The sequence below is a fragment of the Medicago sativa genome, chromosome 5 (assembly GCF_051527215.1).
Source record: "Medicago sativa cultivar Bolivia chromosome 5, Bolivia_mono, whole genome shotgun sequence".
NCBI classification, from domain to species: domain Eukaryota; kingdom Viridiplantae; phylum Streptophyta; class Magnoliopsida; order Fabales; family Fabaceae; genus Medicago; species Medicago sativa.
Genome location: NC_140753.1, coordinates 667,715 through 683,180, shown reverse-complemented (window position 1 = coordinate 683,180; position 15,466 = coordinate 667,715). Strand labels below are relative to the sequence as shown.

The 15,466-nt window shown below is 31.6% G+C and overlaps 2 protein-coding genes and 1 pseudogene across 5 annotated transcripts; all 3 read left to right on the top strand.

Annotated features, from left to right (window-relative positions):
* Nucleotides 1-427: 427 nt before the first annotated feature.
* Nucleotides 428-4,662, top strand: LOC146918868 (putative L-gulonolactone oxidase 6; annotated as a pseudogene). Its single transcript, XR_015011248.1, has 4 exons — nucleotides 428-1,146; nucleotides 1,632-1,887; nucleotides 2,416-2,520; nucleotides 3,610-4,662. The product of XR_015011248.1 is annotated as a putative L-gulonolactone oxidase 6 (transcript).
* A 1,579-nt stretch (nucleotides 4,663-6,241) lies between these two features.
* Nucleotides 6,242-9,369, top strand: LOC146918867 (cysteine-rich receptor-like protein kinase 10). Of its 2 annotated transcripts, none has more exons than XM_085712102.1 (7): nucleotides 6,242-7,134; nucleotides 7,209-7,310; nucleotides 7,469-7,596; nucleotides 7,680-7,890; nucleotides 8,104-8,335; nucleotides 8,493-8,643; nucleotides 8,722-9,369. In XM_085712102.1, exons 1-7 carry the CDS (start codon nucleotides 6,345-6,347, stop codon nucleotides 9,019-9,021), a joined length of 1,914 nt encoding a protein of 637 aa, XP_085568228.1. In that variant the 5' UTR covers nucleotides 6,242-6,344; the 3' UTR covers nucleotides 9,022-9,369. The 2 variants fall into 2 exon arrangements, with proteins under 2 accessions (XP_085568228.1, XP_085568229.1); XM_085712103.1 differs by having other exon boundaries at nucleotides 6,259-7,134; nucleotides 7,239-7,310.
* LOC146918866 (cysteine-rich receptor-like protein kinase 15) lies at nucleotides 8,504-13,567 on the top strand. 2 transcript variants are annotated; one of them, XM_085712100.1, is made up of 8 exons: nucleotides 8,504-8,643; nucleotides 10,617-11,309; nucleotides 11,489-11,605; nucleotides 11,860-12,050; nucleotides 12,146-12,356; nucleotides 12,451-12,688; nucleotides 12,786-12,936; nucleotides 13,067-13,567. In XM_085712100.1, the coding sequence occupies exons 2-8, from the start codon at nucleotides 10,673-10,675 to the stop codon at nucleotides 13,370-13,372; spliced, it is 1,851 nt and encodes a 616-aa protein (XP_085568226.1). In that variant the 5' UTR covers nucleotides 8,504-8,643; nucleotides 10,617-10,672; the 3' UTR covers nucleotides 13,373-13,567. The 2 variants fall into 2 exon arrangements, with proteins under 2 accessions (XP_085568226.1, XP_085568225.1); XM_085712099.1 differs by lacking the exon at nucleotides 8,504-8,643 and having other exon boundaries at nucleotides 9,807-11,309.
* The last annotated feature ends 1,899 nt before the right edge of the window (nucleotides 13,568-15,466 follow it).

The window sequence follows — 15,466 nt, the reverse complement described above, 5'->3', positions numbered from 1 at the left end:
CTCTAATCTACTATTTTTAAAATCGAGCTTCTGGTTTCTTTTTTTTTTTTTTTTTTTTTTTACAGAATTTGAGTTTTCAGTCCCCTTGTTTTTGATGACATGGTATCATCATTAATAATGTGGTGGAGACATTGAACAAGTTGGATAAAAATAAATTTGTCATTAATCAATAGTCACCATGTTACCCATGACTCGATGTTTATTATTAGAAGTCAATGCTCGATTTATGCATGTATGTATATATATATATATATATATATATATATATATATATATATATATATATAAATCTAATCAAATTGAGGTAGGCTATAGTTGACCCTTGATCTTAGCCATTATCAATCACTAAGCTAACAAAAACACGGCACTTTAGAATACTATTTTCTTGAAGCAAAAGACATGAACAACAATATTACATTCGTTTTATAAATAGCAACTATAGAGCTAGACAATGCTAATGATATGCTCTAATATCATGAGAGAACAAGAATTCAAGTCCACTCTTTTTATCTTTCTATTTATAATATAATATATGGAGTAATTTCAACTCCTCCAGCAGATCCAATTCAGTGTTCATCAAATAATACAAACTGCACCATCACGAATTCATATGGCGTGTTCCCCGATCGAAGCATTTGCAGAGCTAGCAAGGTTATGTATCCAACCACAGAGGCGGAGCTCATATCAATAGTCGCGTTAGCTTCAAAAAACAACAGAAAAATGAAAGTTGCAACGCGCTTCTCTCACAGCATACCAAAGCTAGCTTGTCCTGATGATAATGGACTACTAATAAGCACAAAAAATCTGAACCGTGTGTTGAAAATCGATGTCAAATTGTTGAGAATGACGGTAGGGAGCGGTGTAACATTGAGAGAGATCATTAATGAGGCTGCAAGGTTTGAAATGGCTCTGCCAAATACACCATATTGATGGGGTTTAACCATTGGTGGCCTAATTAGCACTGGTGCTCATGGAAGTACATTGTGGGGTAAAGGAAGTGCTGTTCATGAGTATGTAACACAAATTAGAATAGTTAGCCCTGCAGGATGTGAAGATGGATATGCTAAGGTTCGAAATCTTAATGAATCTCACCAAGATCTTAATGCAGCCAGAGTTTCTTTAGGGGTTCTTGGAGTTATTTCTCAGGTATGCTTCTTTTGTTTTGAATTTCTAGTAGTACATACATCTCATTGTAAATGTTTAAAGTTCAATATTTATCTATCTCAAATTATTTGTCATTTTAGGATATTAATATTGTTATCATTAACTTTTTTTTTTTCTTTCTGATTAACCAGAAAAAAAAATTCTTAATAAACTGCACATTAGATCTATACTTTTAAGATCTAGATTTATACTTCCAAAATAACTCAGGCACATTAGTAAGTCTTGTAGCAAAAAGATAAGTGTTGAATTCAAAGGTTTTGTGTTCGAGCTTCACTTGTGTCTTTGAAATTTTTGGATGCTAATGATGTTAACATAACGAATTTAGCTATGTTTTGTAATTATAGAATTTAAAGTTTTGTGAATCTGTGATTGTAAGTATTGAAAAATAAAATTTGTACAAGTTACACTATAGTTTTGGGTTTTTAACATGATGTTTGACTTGTTTATTACCACTTACTATTTTATAGGTTACCCTACAATTGGAACCCCTCTTCAAGCGATCTCTTACATATTTGACAAAAAATGATTCTGATTTGGGTGATGAATTGATTACTTTTGGCAACAAGCATGAATTTGCCGATGTAACATGGTATCCAAATCAACAAAAGGCTCTTTATAGAATTGATGATCGTGTCTCTGTAAATACATTTGGAAATGGTTTATATGATTCCATTGGACTTCGCTCAACACCTTCGGCCACATTAACACTTGCTAGAACTACAGGTTAATTAGCTTAATTTTATTGCATTTCAATGTATGTCTTGAACTTAACTTGTAGAGCTAGTACAGTGCAAGAGAAATTGTACACTAAAAAATTAGAGTGTATCAATATGTTGTGTCTTTAAATTAATAATTAAATTAGTTGTTTTTTTAAAGATAATGTCATGTAGTTTATATCATTTACAATTATAATAATTAATATCTTTCTTCAAAAAAAAATATAATAATTAATATCTTTTTTTTTCAAAAGAATAACTAATCTGTATTATTTATAATATTGAGTATTGATCATTTTTTATGAAAAAAAAAGTAAACAAAAAAAATATGAATTTTTTAAACCATAAAATAATATTTTTCTTATAAAATGATATTTCTTAAAATATAAAAGTTGATAGTTCTTGATTTCATAAAAATAATTATTAATTTAGAAAACAAACCGACCGATATCTTTAGCTTGGGAGTGGACCATAGAAAGTTAAAATTGTTATGCTTAATTTTTATTTTATTTACAATTGTTGTTGTTATTAACAGAGGAGCTTCAAGAAGCAACACACGATACTAACGGAAAGTGCATTAGTGCAAAGTTGACCACTGAAACATTGGCAGGCATTGCTTATGGATTGTCTAATAACAATGGTATTTTTCTAAACACATTCTAAAAGTCATTGTATTTAAATATGCTCTCTCTTAATTTCAGACACCTCACTTATTCATCTTAATAGGTGAATTTGTAATCAATAGAGTACATAACAAAAAAAATCATACTCTCGCTTAATGAATGGTTATATATATTTTTAGATGCTCAAAATATATTAAATTTTATTTATAGTCCTTCTAAATACTTAGTTCGAACTTTTATCTCTCAAAAAATTTAGTTTTCAATTTTACTCTCTAATTATTTATTTATTTTTTATAAAAGTTAACGTTACATGTTCCATATGACTTTATTTCAAAAAAAAATGTTCCATATGACTTATTTTTATGATATGTCATTGTTAAGACTTTAAAATATCAACTTAACTATTTGTTCTTTAATTTAACAATTTCAACTTTAATTTAAAGTTATAGATAAATTAATAAAGGCTAAAAATTAAAAACTACTTCTTCCCTTTTTATATGATCATTTTCAAAAAATCACAAGTATTAAGAAAAGTTCTTGGAGTAATAAATTTGTCACAAATGTATGTTAATATTACCAAATTGTCCTTTGTGTATAAATATGTTTAATGTTAACTTTTCATATTTCAAGATACATTGATATTATTAATAACGGGTGTATTTGGAAAACAAGTAATAAACGGATCTAGAAATTTGTAGATATTCTTATATTTAGAAACATAACTTCTTTTGTAAATAGTCTTATAATTGTGGATGAAATTGTTAAATTATTAACTAATAATATTCTAAGGTCATAATAATAACATGGCATCATTTTTTTTTTTTTTAAGAAGTCAAACTAACTACTGAAATTGATATCGAACCTGATACTTGAGAGGATGACTCTCTAAAATTTAAACCAACACCACTAAATCAATCCAAATGGGTTTCAAAATAAGTCACTTAAAACATGCAAAGTGAATTTTTGTTAAAAAAAATAGGGAGTAAAATTTAAAAGAATCAGAGTTCGAAATAGATATTTAGAATAACTAAATGAAAGAATATCAAATACATATTTAACCCATTTTATCAATAAAACATGAAAGAGTGCAATTTGATTTTTTGTAGGAACATTTATTGGATACCCCGTTGTTGGATTCAACAACCGAATACAATCATCAGGGACGTGTTTGGATAGTTTGGATGATCAAATGAGCACAGCTTGTATAGGGGACTTAAGAATTAAGGGACCATTCAATTACGATACAGCATTTAGTATTCCCTTATCTACTGTAAAATACTACTTCATTGAAGATGTTAAAAAGCTTGTTCAGTTGGAGCCAAAGGCACTGTGTGGCTTAGAATTGTACAATGGAATTCTCATGCGTTATGTTACAACTTCTAGGGCATACTTTGGGAAAAACAGAAGATGCTGTGGAATTTGATATCATATATTACCGCAGTAAAGATCCATTGACTCCTAGGCTTTATGAAGATATAATTGAAGAGATAGAACAAATAGGGTTGTTCAAATATGGAGGGTTACCCCATTGGGGAAAAAATAGAAATGTAGGATTTGTGGGGGCAATAAAAAAATATAATAAGGCAAATAGGTTTTTGAAGGTTAAAAAGAAATATGATCCGAAGAGAATTTTCTCTAGTGATTGGACAGACCAAGTGCTTGGACTTAAAAAAGGAGTGACAATATTAAAAGATGGATGTGCATTGGAAGGGTTGTGTATATGCTCACAAGATAGTCATTGTGCACCAAAAAAGAACTACTTCTGCAGACCAGGCAGAATCTATAAGGATGCAAGGGTTTGTAGGCTTGATGTTAAGAACTAAAGAAGAAAATGATACGTACTGAGGAGCAGCTCTCATAAAGTGGTCTTTTGTTGCATAAGTTATCAAGTAAATCTTGTCATTATTATAAGTAAAAATTCTTTTTTATGTTCATTGAATAACTGATGTATCTGGTCTATATTATTGATCAATAATATTGATCAAATACATCAATTTTTTAATGAATCTAAAAGAAAAATCTCATAACAGTGACTATAGTGTGTGTGTGTGTGTTATTTTTTGGGATATGTAATGTGCTATTTGCTTCCAAAAATAATAATTTTCAATTGTTAAAGAGGAATTTGATTTTCCTTTTATGAGATGAATTTGTTTTCAATGTAGCAAAGTTTGCCATTTTATAATTTGTTTTCTACTATATTAAGATTTCAGTTTAATGAATAATATAGCCTACTACATGATTACGGGGAGTGGGAGGGGGGGTATTTTCTTTTTCTTGGCTTCCATTTCAATGATAGAGAATGCATATGAAAAAATCTTTTAATTTGTTAAGTTGAGACTTGCTAATATTTAGATTGAAATTTAGATGTTGTTCCATTGATGGAACAAAACAAATTGCTTGGTAGACGGTAGTGGTATGAGTTAAGTTCCTCTTGTAGCTGATACAAATTAGATCAAGATCCATTGCCACCATCTTAGCATGCTAGTGTCTCCCTTTCACCATCCTATTATTGACTCTAAGCTATTGTGTTTCACGTTTTCAATTTCTTCAAGATTATGTTTCTATTCATGCATTAATTAGTATAAATATATAATGCCACTTCTTCAATCAAAAATAAATAATATTGTCACTTCTTTTATGTATTCTCATCATTGAATCTTTATGATTCCTAACTACAGAACGATCAAATTCCTTGGATCCTATTTGCTCTATGATACCACAATGTTGGATTAATATACTCACTATAAACTAATTGCTAAGAAGATTCAGAGAATAAGAAAATTGTTGACAGACTTATTATTGATATGAGTGAATGAATTGAATTAACAACAATGTATCAAAACCTTTTGTAGGTTAAATTAATTGCAAGTTGCAACTAACCAGCCCGATTGCTTGTAAAACAAGTAAATCACTAAACAATCAGCTAAAAGCTAAATAATTCCTTACTTCTATCTCTAAACCACTATATTTATGACAACTCAGTTGGATATAGTTACCCAATTTTTTTTTTGTTGGGTAGGAAGCTGGCACTATTTTTTTCTACAGAGAAATAGACTGATTATTATGGGACAGAGTAAAGATTTTTGATTTATCTAAATATATTAACTTTTATTTTTAATCTCTCTAAAAAAATTCTTCGAGCTTTGGTCCATCTAAATTTTTTGTTACTTATTTTTGTTTGTGTTTTTACAATAGTTCATGTATCATGTTCCACGTGAATTTTTTGTTGGTAAAATGTCAATGTAAGATCTTTAAATATCATTAAATTAATAATTTAACTATTTAATTTTTAATTTAAAAATTTAATCTTTAATATTAAGTTATAAATAAATTAATAAAAAATAAATCGTTAAATTATTATAATGATATTCTAAGTTCTTATCAAACATGGACTAGAATTGGTAACAAAAAATTTAGATGGATCAAAATTCAAAGGAAATTTTTAGAGGGACTAAAAATAAATGTTATATCTAAAGGACCAAAAACATATTTCAATGTAATAACAATGTGTCAAAAATATAAAATAATCGAACACACTGATTAGAGCTTATAGTCCGGGTCAACAAAACTACTAGTTTCTTTCATTTTTCAAAATTTGGATATACTTTAATCAACATTTCAAAATCCTTTAGCTTAATTTCTTATTCTTGCTTAGTACTATAATATTAAAAATAAGTACTCTTGCTTGAAGTTGACTCTCATTAGTTTGAATAAGTAAACAGCTTAGCTGCTTCTTGGTAATTGAACATGCTTAACTCACCTAAGAGAGAAGATAATTTTTTTTTTATTGAAATTGAACCACCAACTTTTTAGAATCAGAAGAAGAAGAAAAAAAAAAAAAATGTTTCATTATCCTATAGTTTCCAAATTCGTTCAATTTTTCCTTGTTCTTTGTACTCTTGCTTTTCTTTCATATGTTGCCTTTGCAGATCCTCCATATGAAATTTGTTCCACAAGAAACAGTTATGCAAATGGAAGTTCCTTTGAGAACAATCTCAGTAACTTACTTCTCTCTTTACCCTCTAATGATTCAAATCCAATCTCTAAATTTGGTAACACTTCTTCAGGAATTGGACTAGATAGAGTTTATGGCCTCTACATGTGCCTCGACTTTGTTTCGAATGAAACTTGCCACAAATGTGTAACAAACGCAATAGCGGACATTTTAAAACTCTGTCCTCAATCAGAAGAAGCTGTTGTATATGAAGAGTTCTGTCAAGTACGTTATTCCAATAAAAATTTCATAGGCTCATTGAATGTCACTGAAAACATTGGAAAAGATAATGTACAGAATATTTCGGATCCGGTAAAATATGAGTCTGCTGTGAATAAGTTGTTGAATAGTCTTACCAAGATAGCATCTTTTAATGTTTCTGCTAATATGTATGCTACTGGAGAAGTACCTTCTGAAGATAAAACAATATATGCCTTAGTGCAGTGTGCCAGAGATCTATCAGCTAATGATTGCAGTAGGTGTCTACTAAGTGCTATTGGTGATATACCAGGTTGCTGTTATGCCTCCATTGGTGCGAGAGTTATGAGTCGTAGCTGTTATCTGAGATATGAATTTTATCCATTTTATCTTGGTGAAAAAGAACAAACAAAGTCTTCAACCAACCTAGGAGGGAAAAGTAAGCATTTCTCAAGTTTCAATACATTTCTTAAACATTCTGTCAAAGCTAGTTTTCATTGATCTTTTGCCCAGATAATTCAAGCAAAATATGGATGATTACAGTCATTGCAGTTGGGGTAGGCTTGGTGATAATAATTTTCATTTGCTACTTGTGCTTTCTCAGAAATCGGCAAAGTAAGTTGTTTGGAGATTGTATATCAGTGTTTTTCATTTATTTTATGGTATATATTGTAGCACCAATACTTTAAATTGAAAGTGTTTCTGGTGTCCGACTCCAACAAGTGTGAGTGTCTATGTCAGTAGTTTCTAATTTATTTGGTTCTTGTGTTTAGGTAATAGAGGAAACGGAAAAATATGTAAGGATTTCCCTTTTATTGATCTTGCATCTCTTCGTGTGGCTACCAGAAACTTTACCGATTCAAATAAGCTCGGGGAAGGTGGCTTTGGGCCTGTTTACAAGGTAAATAGAATTCAAGTTTATTCACCATTTTTGCATGAACATCATAAGGAAGTTTAGATAGAGTTTTGCTTCTTTATTTGCAGGGTATACTTAGAGATGGCCAAGAAGTGGCAATCAAAAGGCTCTCAATTTGCTCTGAGCAGGGCTCAGAAGAATTCATTAACGAGGTTATGCTGATATTGAAACTTCAACACAAAAATCTTGTAAAACTTCTGGGATTTTGTGTGGATGGAGAAGAGAAGCTTCTTGTATATGAATATTTGCCCAATGGTAGTCTTGATGTTGTCCTTTTCGGTAAGTAGTATATTCCAAATTTTCACCCTTCTTAAGGATGGTATTTATTTTTGAATAAGAATCAAACACAGTACTCCTATATTACAACATTCACCGACATATTGTGCATCAACCAGTTGCGCTAGACCTAGTATTTAATGAATAAATTGATTGCAATATTCATTCATTTTACAAGTTTTAGGTCATTTCACATTTACATTTTTATTGATCCAGACCAACATGCACAGCTGGATTGGACGAAACGGGTTGATATAATACATGGAATAGCAAGGGGAATTCTCTATCTTCATGAAGATTCTAGACTTCAAATAATACATAGAGATCTAAAAGCAAGTAATGTGTTGTTGGACAATGACATGAACCCAAAGATTTCAGACTTTGGAATGGCCAGAATATTTGCAGGAAGTGAAGGTGAAGCTAACACTACTACAATAGTTGGCACATAGTAAGCACCTAGTACCTTCCATGAACATTTTTCCTTTTTGCATAGGTTTACATGCTTTTTTTTTTTATTAATTTGAACTTTATTCCTTCAGCCTATAAAGTTAAACTTAACACTTCATATGGACATGTTTACATGCTTAAAACTACCCATTTCGCAGCGGATATATGGCTCCAGAGTATGCAATGGAGGGTCTATATTCCATAAAATCTGATGTTTTCGGCTTTGGAGTACTTTTGCTTGAGATCATTACAGGGAAACGTAACGCGGGTTTCTGTTACTCTAAAACCACTCCTAGCCTTCTAGCATATGTAAGTATCTGTAATCTTAATCTACTACATGAGTACCATTGATCACATAACATCATTAATTCATTAATCATTATTCAGGCATGGCATCTATGGAATGATGGAAAGGGTTTGGAATTAAGGGATCCATTTTTATTATGCCCTGGAGACCAGTTTTTGAGATACATGAATATTGGACTGCTATGTGTTCAAGAAGATGCATTTGATAGGCCAACCATGTCTTCTGTTGTTTTGATGTTGATGAATGAATCTGTAATGCTTGGCCAGCCAGGAAAGCCTCCTTTCTCTGTAGGGAGACTCGGAGTTAATGATCAAAATGAGCTAGATTTGGAAGAATATTCAGTCAATTTCTTAACTGTTTCTGATATCTTACCCCTGTAATGTAAATGAAATGAGATTAAACCCTTCGTCTAGCTATGTAGTCTTTTTTTTTTTTTGTCAAGTATTTTAGTGGCTAGACTTACACACCTTTTAAGTGTGGAGAAATGGAGAATCGCGGATTTCAACAAGACCCCTATATATTAACGTCCTTGCAGCTACCAATTGAGTTGTACTTACAAGACTAATGTCGTTTTTAGTATTGTATTGTGTGGATTAAGAAGCACCAACGCAATGTTCATTACTTTTGAAATTTAGTTGTAATAACAACGACAGTGTAAATATATTTAGACAAACACATCTGACACCCACACAAAAATCTGACACTTGGGCATGTGGACCCCACACAAACATATTTTCTCTTTCATCTCCTCTTTTCTCTTCCTAATACATGGGGTGTACAAGGGTGTATGGGAATAAAGGGTGTCCATGTAACATTATTCATATATTTAACGAGTGGACCCACTTATGCATAACAGATAAGACTTTTATTTCATTATTTCTCACAATATTATACATACAAAGCATCTATCAGTTTTGTGACTAATCTAAAAGAACTTGGTTAAGGAAATTTAGTGTGGCCTCACCAAGTATATATTTTCCATTTATAAAGCTCGAATCCGAGATCTTGTTTAAAAAATCTAAATCTAGTTCTACTTGAATCAGCGTAATGTTAGAATAATGATTAAATTATTATGTTTGCAAATAAGACATATTATAATAGGAAGTGAGAAGAAGCATGCTGTCATTTAAAAAAATTAGTGAATATATTGAGTTAGTTCATATGGGAATTGGTCATGCTGTAGAGATTGTGCACAAAAATTGCAAAATGGATAGGGACAAATTTTTTCCATTCTTTTAAAATTCAGAACAAGAACTTTGACTTTCAAAAATTAGAATTCAGGTCATGTTAGTTTTAAGCGTGAGCATAGGTCTCAACAAAATCAAAACTTTCTTGTTTGGTGATTTTATTTTGGCCAGTTTCATGCTTCAATGAAAGTCGTTCAAGAATAGTACACAGCTTACTTCATAATACGACTAAGTATATATTAGTATATTAAAGATGATCATAATGATGATGTTACCAAAATATTAAATTAAGACTTCACCAAACTGGTAGTGGTATATATTAATTCTATAGTATATAATAATTGCATTTGCATGTTACAATATTCTAGCCGGCCTTTGATTGTAACTCAAGTAATTTATAAGGTTGAAATCTTAGTTATTGACTTGTGTATTTTTTTATTATAAAATAAAGACTAGTAACAGGTTCTTCTGATTATTTGATTAAGACTCAGTTAAACAACGAATATTTAATACCCTGTTGATCATAGACTATAACCATGTTGTAATAACTACCTAAATCTCTTGCTATTCCACAATTGAGATTAATTAAAATATACTTATATATATGTTTGACTTTATTATCTGCTCTAAATGTAACTGTTTTGCTTTTGGCTGAAAAGGTGATCAATATGAAATTGTGATCATGGACAAAGATAAAATGTCTTCAACTATGATTATGTTAATTATCATTTTAATGTTACATGTTGTTTCTGGTACAGACCATCTTATTATAGATACTTACTGTCCAGATAATTTCCCATTTTACACTTCCAACACTTCATTCCATAAGAATCTCAAGCTTCTCATGGAAACACTCTCTTCCAACATAGTAGCTTCAAACACAAGTTACTTTAACAACACATCAATAGGACAAGGACTAGACAAAGTGTATGGACAGGCACTATGCAGAGGAGACATAACAAACTCCACAGTTTGCAAAGAATGCATTGAGAAAGCAAGCAAAGATTTAATGAATAGGTGTAAGAGTGAAGATGCAATGATATGGTACGAACTTTGCCAAGTTCGGTACTCGTTTCAGATGTTTTTCTCAGACGCAGTTTATACCGGAAAATATCCTAAGCAGAATGATCTAGAGAAGCGCGTTTCGGATCCTACTAGTTTCCAACAAGTGTTGACTTATTTAATGAACAATCTTTCAAATGAGGCTGCTTTCAATCCTGCTAAGAATATGTTTGCAACTGCGGAAATTGAATTTTCTGCGAAGAAGGAAAGAATTTATGGACTTGTCGAATGTACTAAGGACGTTTCTGAAACGGACTGTGGAAGTTGTTTGAGTTCTGCAGTCACAGAACTCAATGCATGCTGCTCATACAGGGAAGGAGGGATTATTGTTAGTCGAAATTGCAACGTTAGGTTCGATCTCTTTCAGTTTTTTAATGCTTCATCAGCTGCATCCCTTTTGATTTTCCCAACTTCCAAAGGTAATTAAAGGCTTTTGAATTTGACAAAATATATACATGTTTATATCAAGAAATTGTTACATACTTTTTCTTAAGTAATTCACTTTGTCTCTATTGAATGCATGAATTTCAAAACCATAAAGGTTTAGAGTCTATGGATATTTTTTAAAATTTGATATAAGCTTCTTTCAATTTACAAGGAGGGAAATGGAAGCCTTGGATGTATGTGTTAACTGTATGCGGCTCAATTTCGATATTGGCGGTTCTTATTGGGTTGTGCACTGCTTGCCTCAGGCGGAAACATGATAGAGACAGAGGTGAAGAGCTTCTAAACTTGTAAATTTCAATTCTTATAAGAAACTAGTTACTATTCTTAATAGAAGTCATTCATAAGAGAAAAGTAAAATGAAAATTAAATCCATGATTAGAGAATTATTTACATCAAGGGATATGTAAGGCATATATATAGTTAATGAGAAGAACAACTAACAAACTAATATAACTAACTAGTCTTAGTTCTCTTTTACTTTGTATCTATAAATAACTGTCTTCCAATAATAAAATGAAACAGATGAAGAAAGAAGCGAAAGGACGCTATTTCAAGAATTGTCTAGCCCCAAAAATGTAGCAATCACACAAGAAGGTGAGTTGATTAGTTCTGATCAACTGCTGTTCATGACTTTAGCAACCATTACGGCGGCTACCAATGACTTTTCTAATACAAACAAGCTTGGACAAGGAGGGTTTGGTGCCGTATACAAGGTCACATATATTGATTAATTTATATTTCACTAAAAATTTAACCTGGTTGAGATTACTATCATGATGAAATGTTTGATTTTGGAATTTAATTGCAGGGTGTTCTACCAGATGGTAATGAAATAGCTGTAAAAAGATTGTCAAAAAAGTCTTGGCAAGGCATAGAGGAATTCAAAAATGAGATCATTCTAATAGCTAAACTTCAACACCGGAATTTGGTTAAATTGTTGGGATGTGTCTTAGAAGGAGAGGAAAAGATACTCATATATGAATTCATGTCAAACAGAAGCCTTGATCAATTTATCTTTGGTTTGTTTTCTGCTGTTCTTGCTTACTTTTTAATTTTGGATTTAATTTTGCAAAAGATGATTGACTCTTGACTCTTGTTGTTTTACCATCCTAGATCCAAACAAACGTAATAAACTTGATTGGAAGACATGTTATGGCATCATCGGCGGCATAGCAAGAGGACTACTTTATCTGCACGAGGAGTCTCGGCTTAAAATCATTCATCGAGACCTAAAGCCAAACAATGTGTTGTTAGACCATGAACTAGTAGCTAAAATATCAGATTTTGGTATGGCAAGGATGTTTTCTGAGAATCAGAATACAGCAAACACAAAAAGAGTTGTGGGAACACAGTGAGCCAACTTAATTCATTTATCTTTTTTGTTTATTTTCTGCCGTTGCATTAGTATATAATGTTCCAGATGTATATGATGCTAATGTAAAAAATAGTGGATATATGGCTCCAGAATATGCAATGGAGGGACTATTCTCCGTGAAATCTGATGTCTTCAGCTTCGGCGTAATTATGCTTGAAATCATCAGTGGGAAAAGAAATGGCGGCTTTTACATAACCGAACTTGCCCCGACCCTGCTAGCATATGTAATTTCATTAGCTAAACCCTTTGATTTAATATTAGTATATATAATACCACTTCACTTTTGCTAATTTTGATTAATTAGTATAATTCACAATTATAAATATATAATTTTGTTAGTTCAAACTATGGCAGGCTTGGAAGCTGTGGAATGAAGGAAAAGGATTAGAAGTTGTGGATCCTTTATTATTGGAATCATGTCTTGATTATGAGTCTGAAGTTCTTAGGTGCATTCATATTGGGCTCTTGTGTGTGCAGGAAGATCCACAACATAGGCCGACCATGTCAAATGTTGTGGTTCTATTAGGAAGTGAATCAATGGTTCTTCCTCAACCAAGACAACCAGCATTTTCTTCGGGTAAGATGATTCGCGGAAATCCGTCTGCATCAACAAATTGTTCATTGAATGAGAGTATATGGTCTAGTATTTCACCGCGATGATTATAGACAATGTAACTAGGGGTCATAATATCTTACCATGCATTCTTTCACTATAAGTGTAACATAGAACTTAGGACATGTTTTGTGAACAATGATAATTAGTGGTATGGTTTTTGCTATATTAATCTTTGACTTGTAATGGACATGAAATAAAAGAGATGGATATACATCCTCCGGTCACTATTATAAGCAAAACTTTGCATTTTAGATTTATTCAATTAATGATGTATGTTGTCTTATAATGTAGTCTCTTCCAAGGTGAACAAAGAAAAATATACACAAGATAGTCGAGAAGTTTCAAAGTATCGAACAAAATGTTTGATACTTGATGTACCACAAGAGCAAATAGGTGCTAAGAACACATGCAAGTTCTGAAGTTTGAGACATTTAAGTATAATCACAAAGAAATTAGTGGACCGAGATTCAGTCTCTTGAGTTTTACACTAGAGGATGTCTAGTTAAAATTCTGACTGCACAATTGGTTTTTTATGATTTTTTTTTTTTTTAACTCGGGTTTGCCAAATCAGTGGCTAAGATCCCAATTGACCCTCCGGTCAACGAAGAAGATTTGTGTCCAAAATTAACGTGTCTAACCTCAAAAGCTTGAAAGTGTGGTTTCTTGTACAATGTGTCTTCTAACGCGAGAAAGACACATTATACCCCATATCCAAACTAGAGCAAGATTTGTACTTTGGACCTGAAACATAATTTTTCACTCAAATGTATTGTTAAACTCATTTTTACGGTAATGTGTTCAAATAAAAAAATCTTTCATATTTCACTCACTTTTAACTAAAATCAATTTCACAAAATGGATTCATTCAAAATCAATTTTTGTATTCATAAAATAAAATCAACTTTTATCATCGTCTAACTAAACATATATAAACTTTCACATATTTTCACTCCCTTGTCAAATTCAATATGGCTCAGATCTATTTTTAGTTTATGCAAATATTCCATTTTTTGCTATAATTATTCCTTGTAATATTTTTTTCGAAGTCCTTGCAAATATATCACATTTAGTTTTTGATATTTAGTGATCTGGTTAGTCCATGCGAAATTTATTTATTTTAAAATTAGTTCTTATAATATTCATCTTAATCCTTATTTGAAGTTATTAAAATCAAATATTCAACATATTTGGTGCTCTGCTTGGTCCTTACAAAATTTATTCAATATAAATCAATTTTTCAATGACTAAAACAAAAGACCAAAGACCAAAAACAAAATATGATGGCTTAATTACACCACAGGTCCTTTAAGTTTGACGTTTGTAACATATAGGTCCTTTAAGTTTGTTTTGTAATAGATAGGTCCTTTAACTTTGTAACAGTGTGCAACTAAGTCCTTCTGTTAACTCACCGTCAAAAAAACGCTGACGTGGCTGTGAAGTCTGTCAATTTCATCTCCTTTATCCTTACACATTTTTTCCCCCAATTCTCAAACCCTAACTCCATTTTTATTCATACCAAAGCTTGAATTTGTCAAATCAATGGCTTCCAAGCGCATATCAATGTCTTTTAATGCGCTTATACGAAAGAGTTATATTCTCATATGATACCGACGACAAGTTCCAACTGCAAGTTCACCACCACTTCTCCGCTGCCTCACTCTAATCCAGTTCTGTTACCGACGACAAAGCAGATGATAACAGAAATCCCAATTACTGCATAATTCAATTGGGCTAAAAGGAAACTGTTAAAATTAAAGCACTGTGCATCGAACGGATATGGTGTTCATCTTTGTTTTTAAAGTTGATGGTGTTTGTATATTCAAAAACCAATTACTGCATAATTCAATTGGGCTAAAAGGAAAAAACCTGCAATTATTTCTCTAATCTGTACCAAGTTACTTTTTCTTTTCTCTACTATTGTTAAAGATGGATTAGATCAAATCACATATATTTTTCATTGCCCCTTTCCATCACATCTTTTCTAATACTGAAATTAAATCATATAGCTTTGTTCTGGTTCGGAGAGAGTCAATTTTGAATGAGAAAGGATACTGAAATTGCTCCCAATTTGGCTATGGATATGTGCGAATGAAAAAACCCAGCCGACATATGTCTCTCTCTCTTTATCACTCTTCCCC

What these genes read in the sequence shown, in the direction of transcription:
- LOC146918866 (XM_085712099.1), top strand. Translation starts at nt 10,511, where the DNA reads ATGGACAAAGATAAAATGTCTTCAACTATGATTATGTTAATTATCATT. An exon ending in CCTTGATCAATTTATCTTTG is followed by an intron (nt 12,357 to 12,450) that starts GTTTGTTTTCTG and finishes TTACCATCCTAG; the next exon opens with ATCCAAACAAACGTAATAAA. An exon ending in CCCCGACCCTGCTAGCATAT is followed by an intron (nt 12,937 to 13,066) that starts GTAATTTCATTA and finishes AAACTATGGCAG; the next exon opens with GCTTGGAAGCTGTGGAATGA.
- LOC146918867 (XM_085712102.1), top strand. Translation starts at nt 6,345, where the DNA reads ATGTTTCATTATCCTATAGTTTCCAAATTCGTTCAATTTTTCCTTGTT. An exon ending in AACCAACCTAGGAGGGAAAA is followed by an intron (nt 7,135 to 7,208) that starts GTAAGCATTTCT and finishes TCTTTTGCCCAG; the next exon opens with ATAATTCAAGCAAAATATGG. An exon ending in CTTTCTCAGAAATCGGCAAA is followed by an intron (nt 7,311 to 7,468) that starts GTAAGTTGTTTG and finishes TCTTGTGTTTAG; the next exon opens with GTAATAGAGGAAACGGAAAA.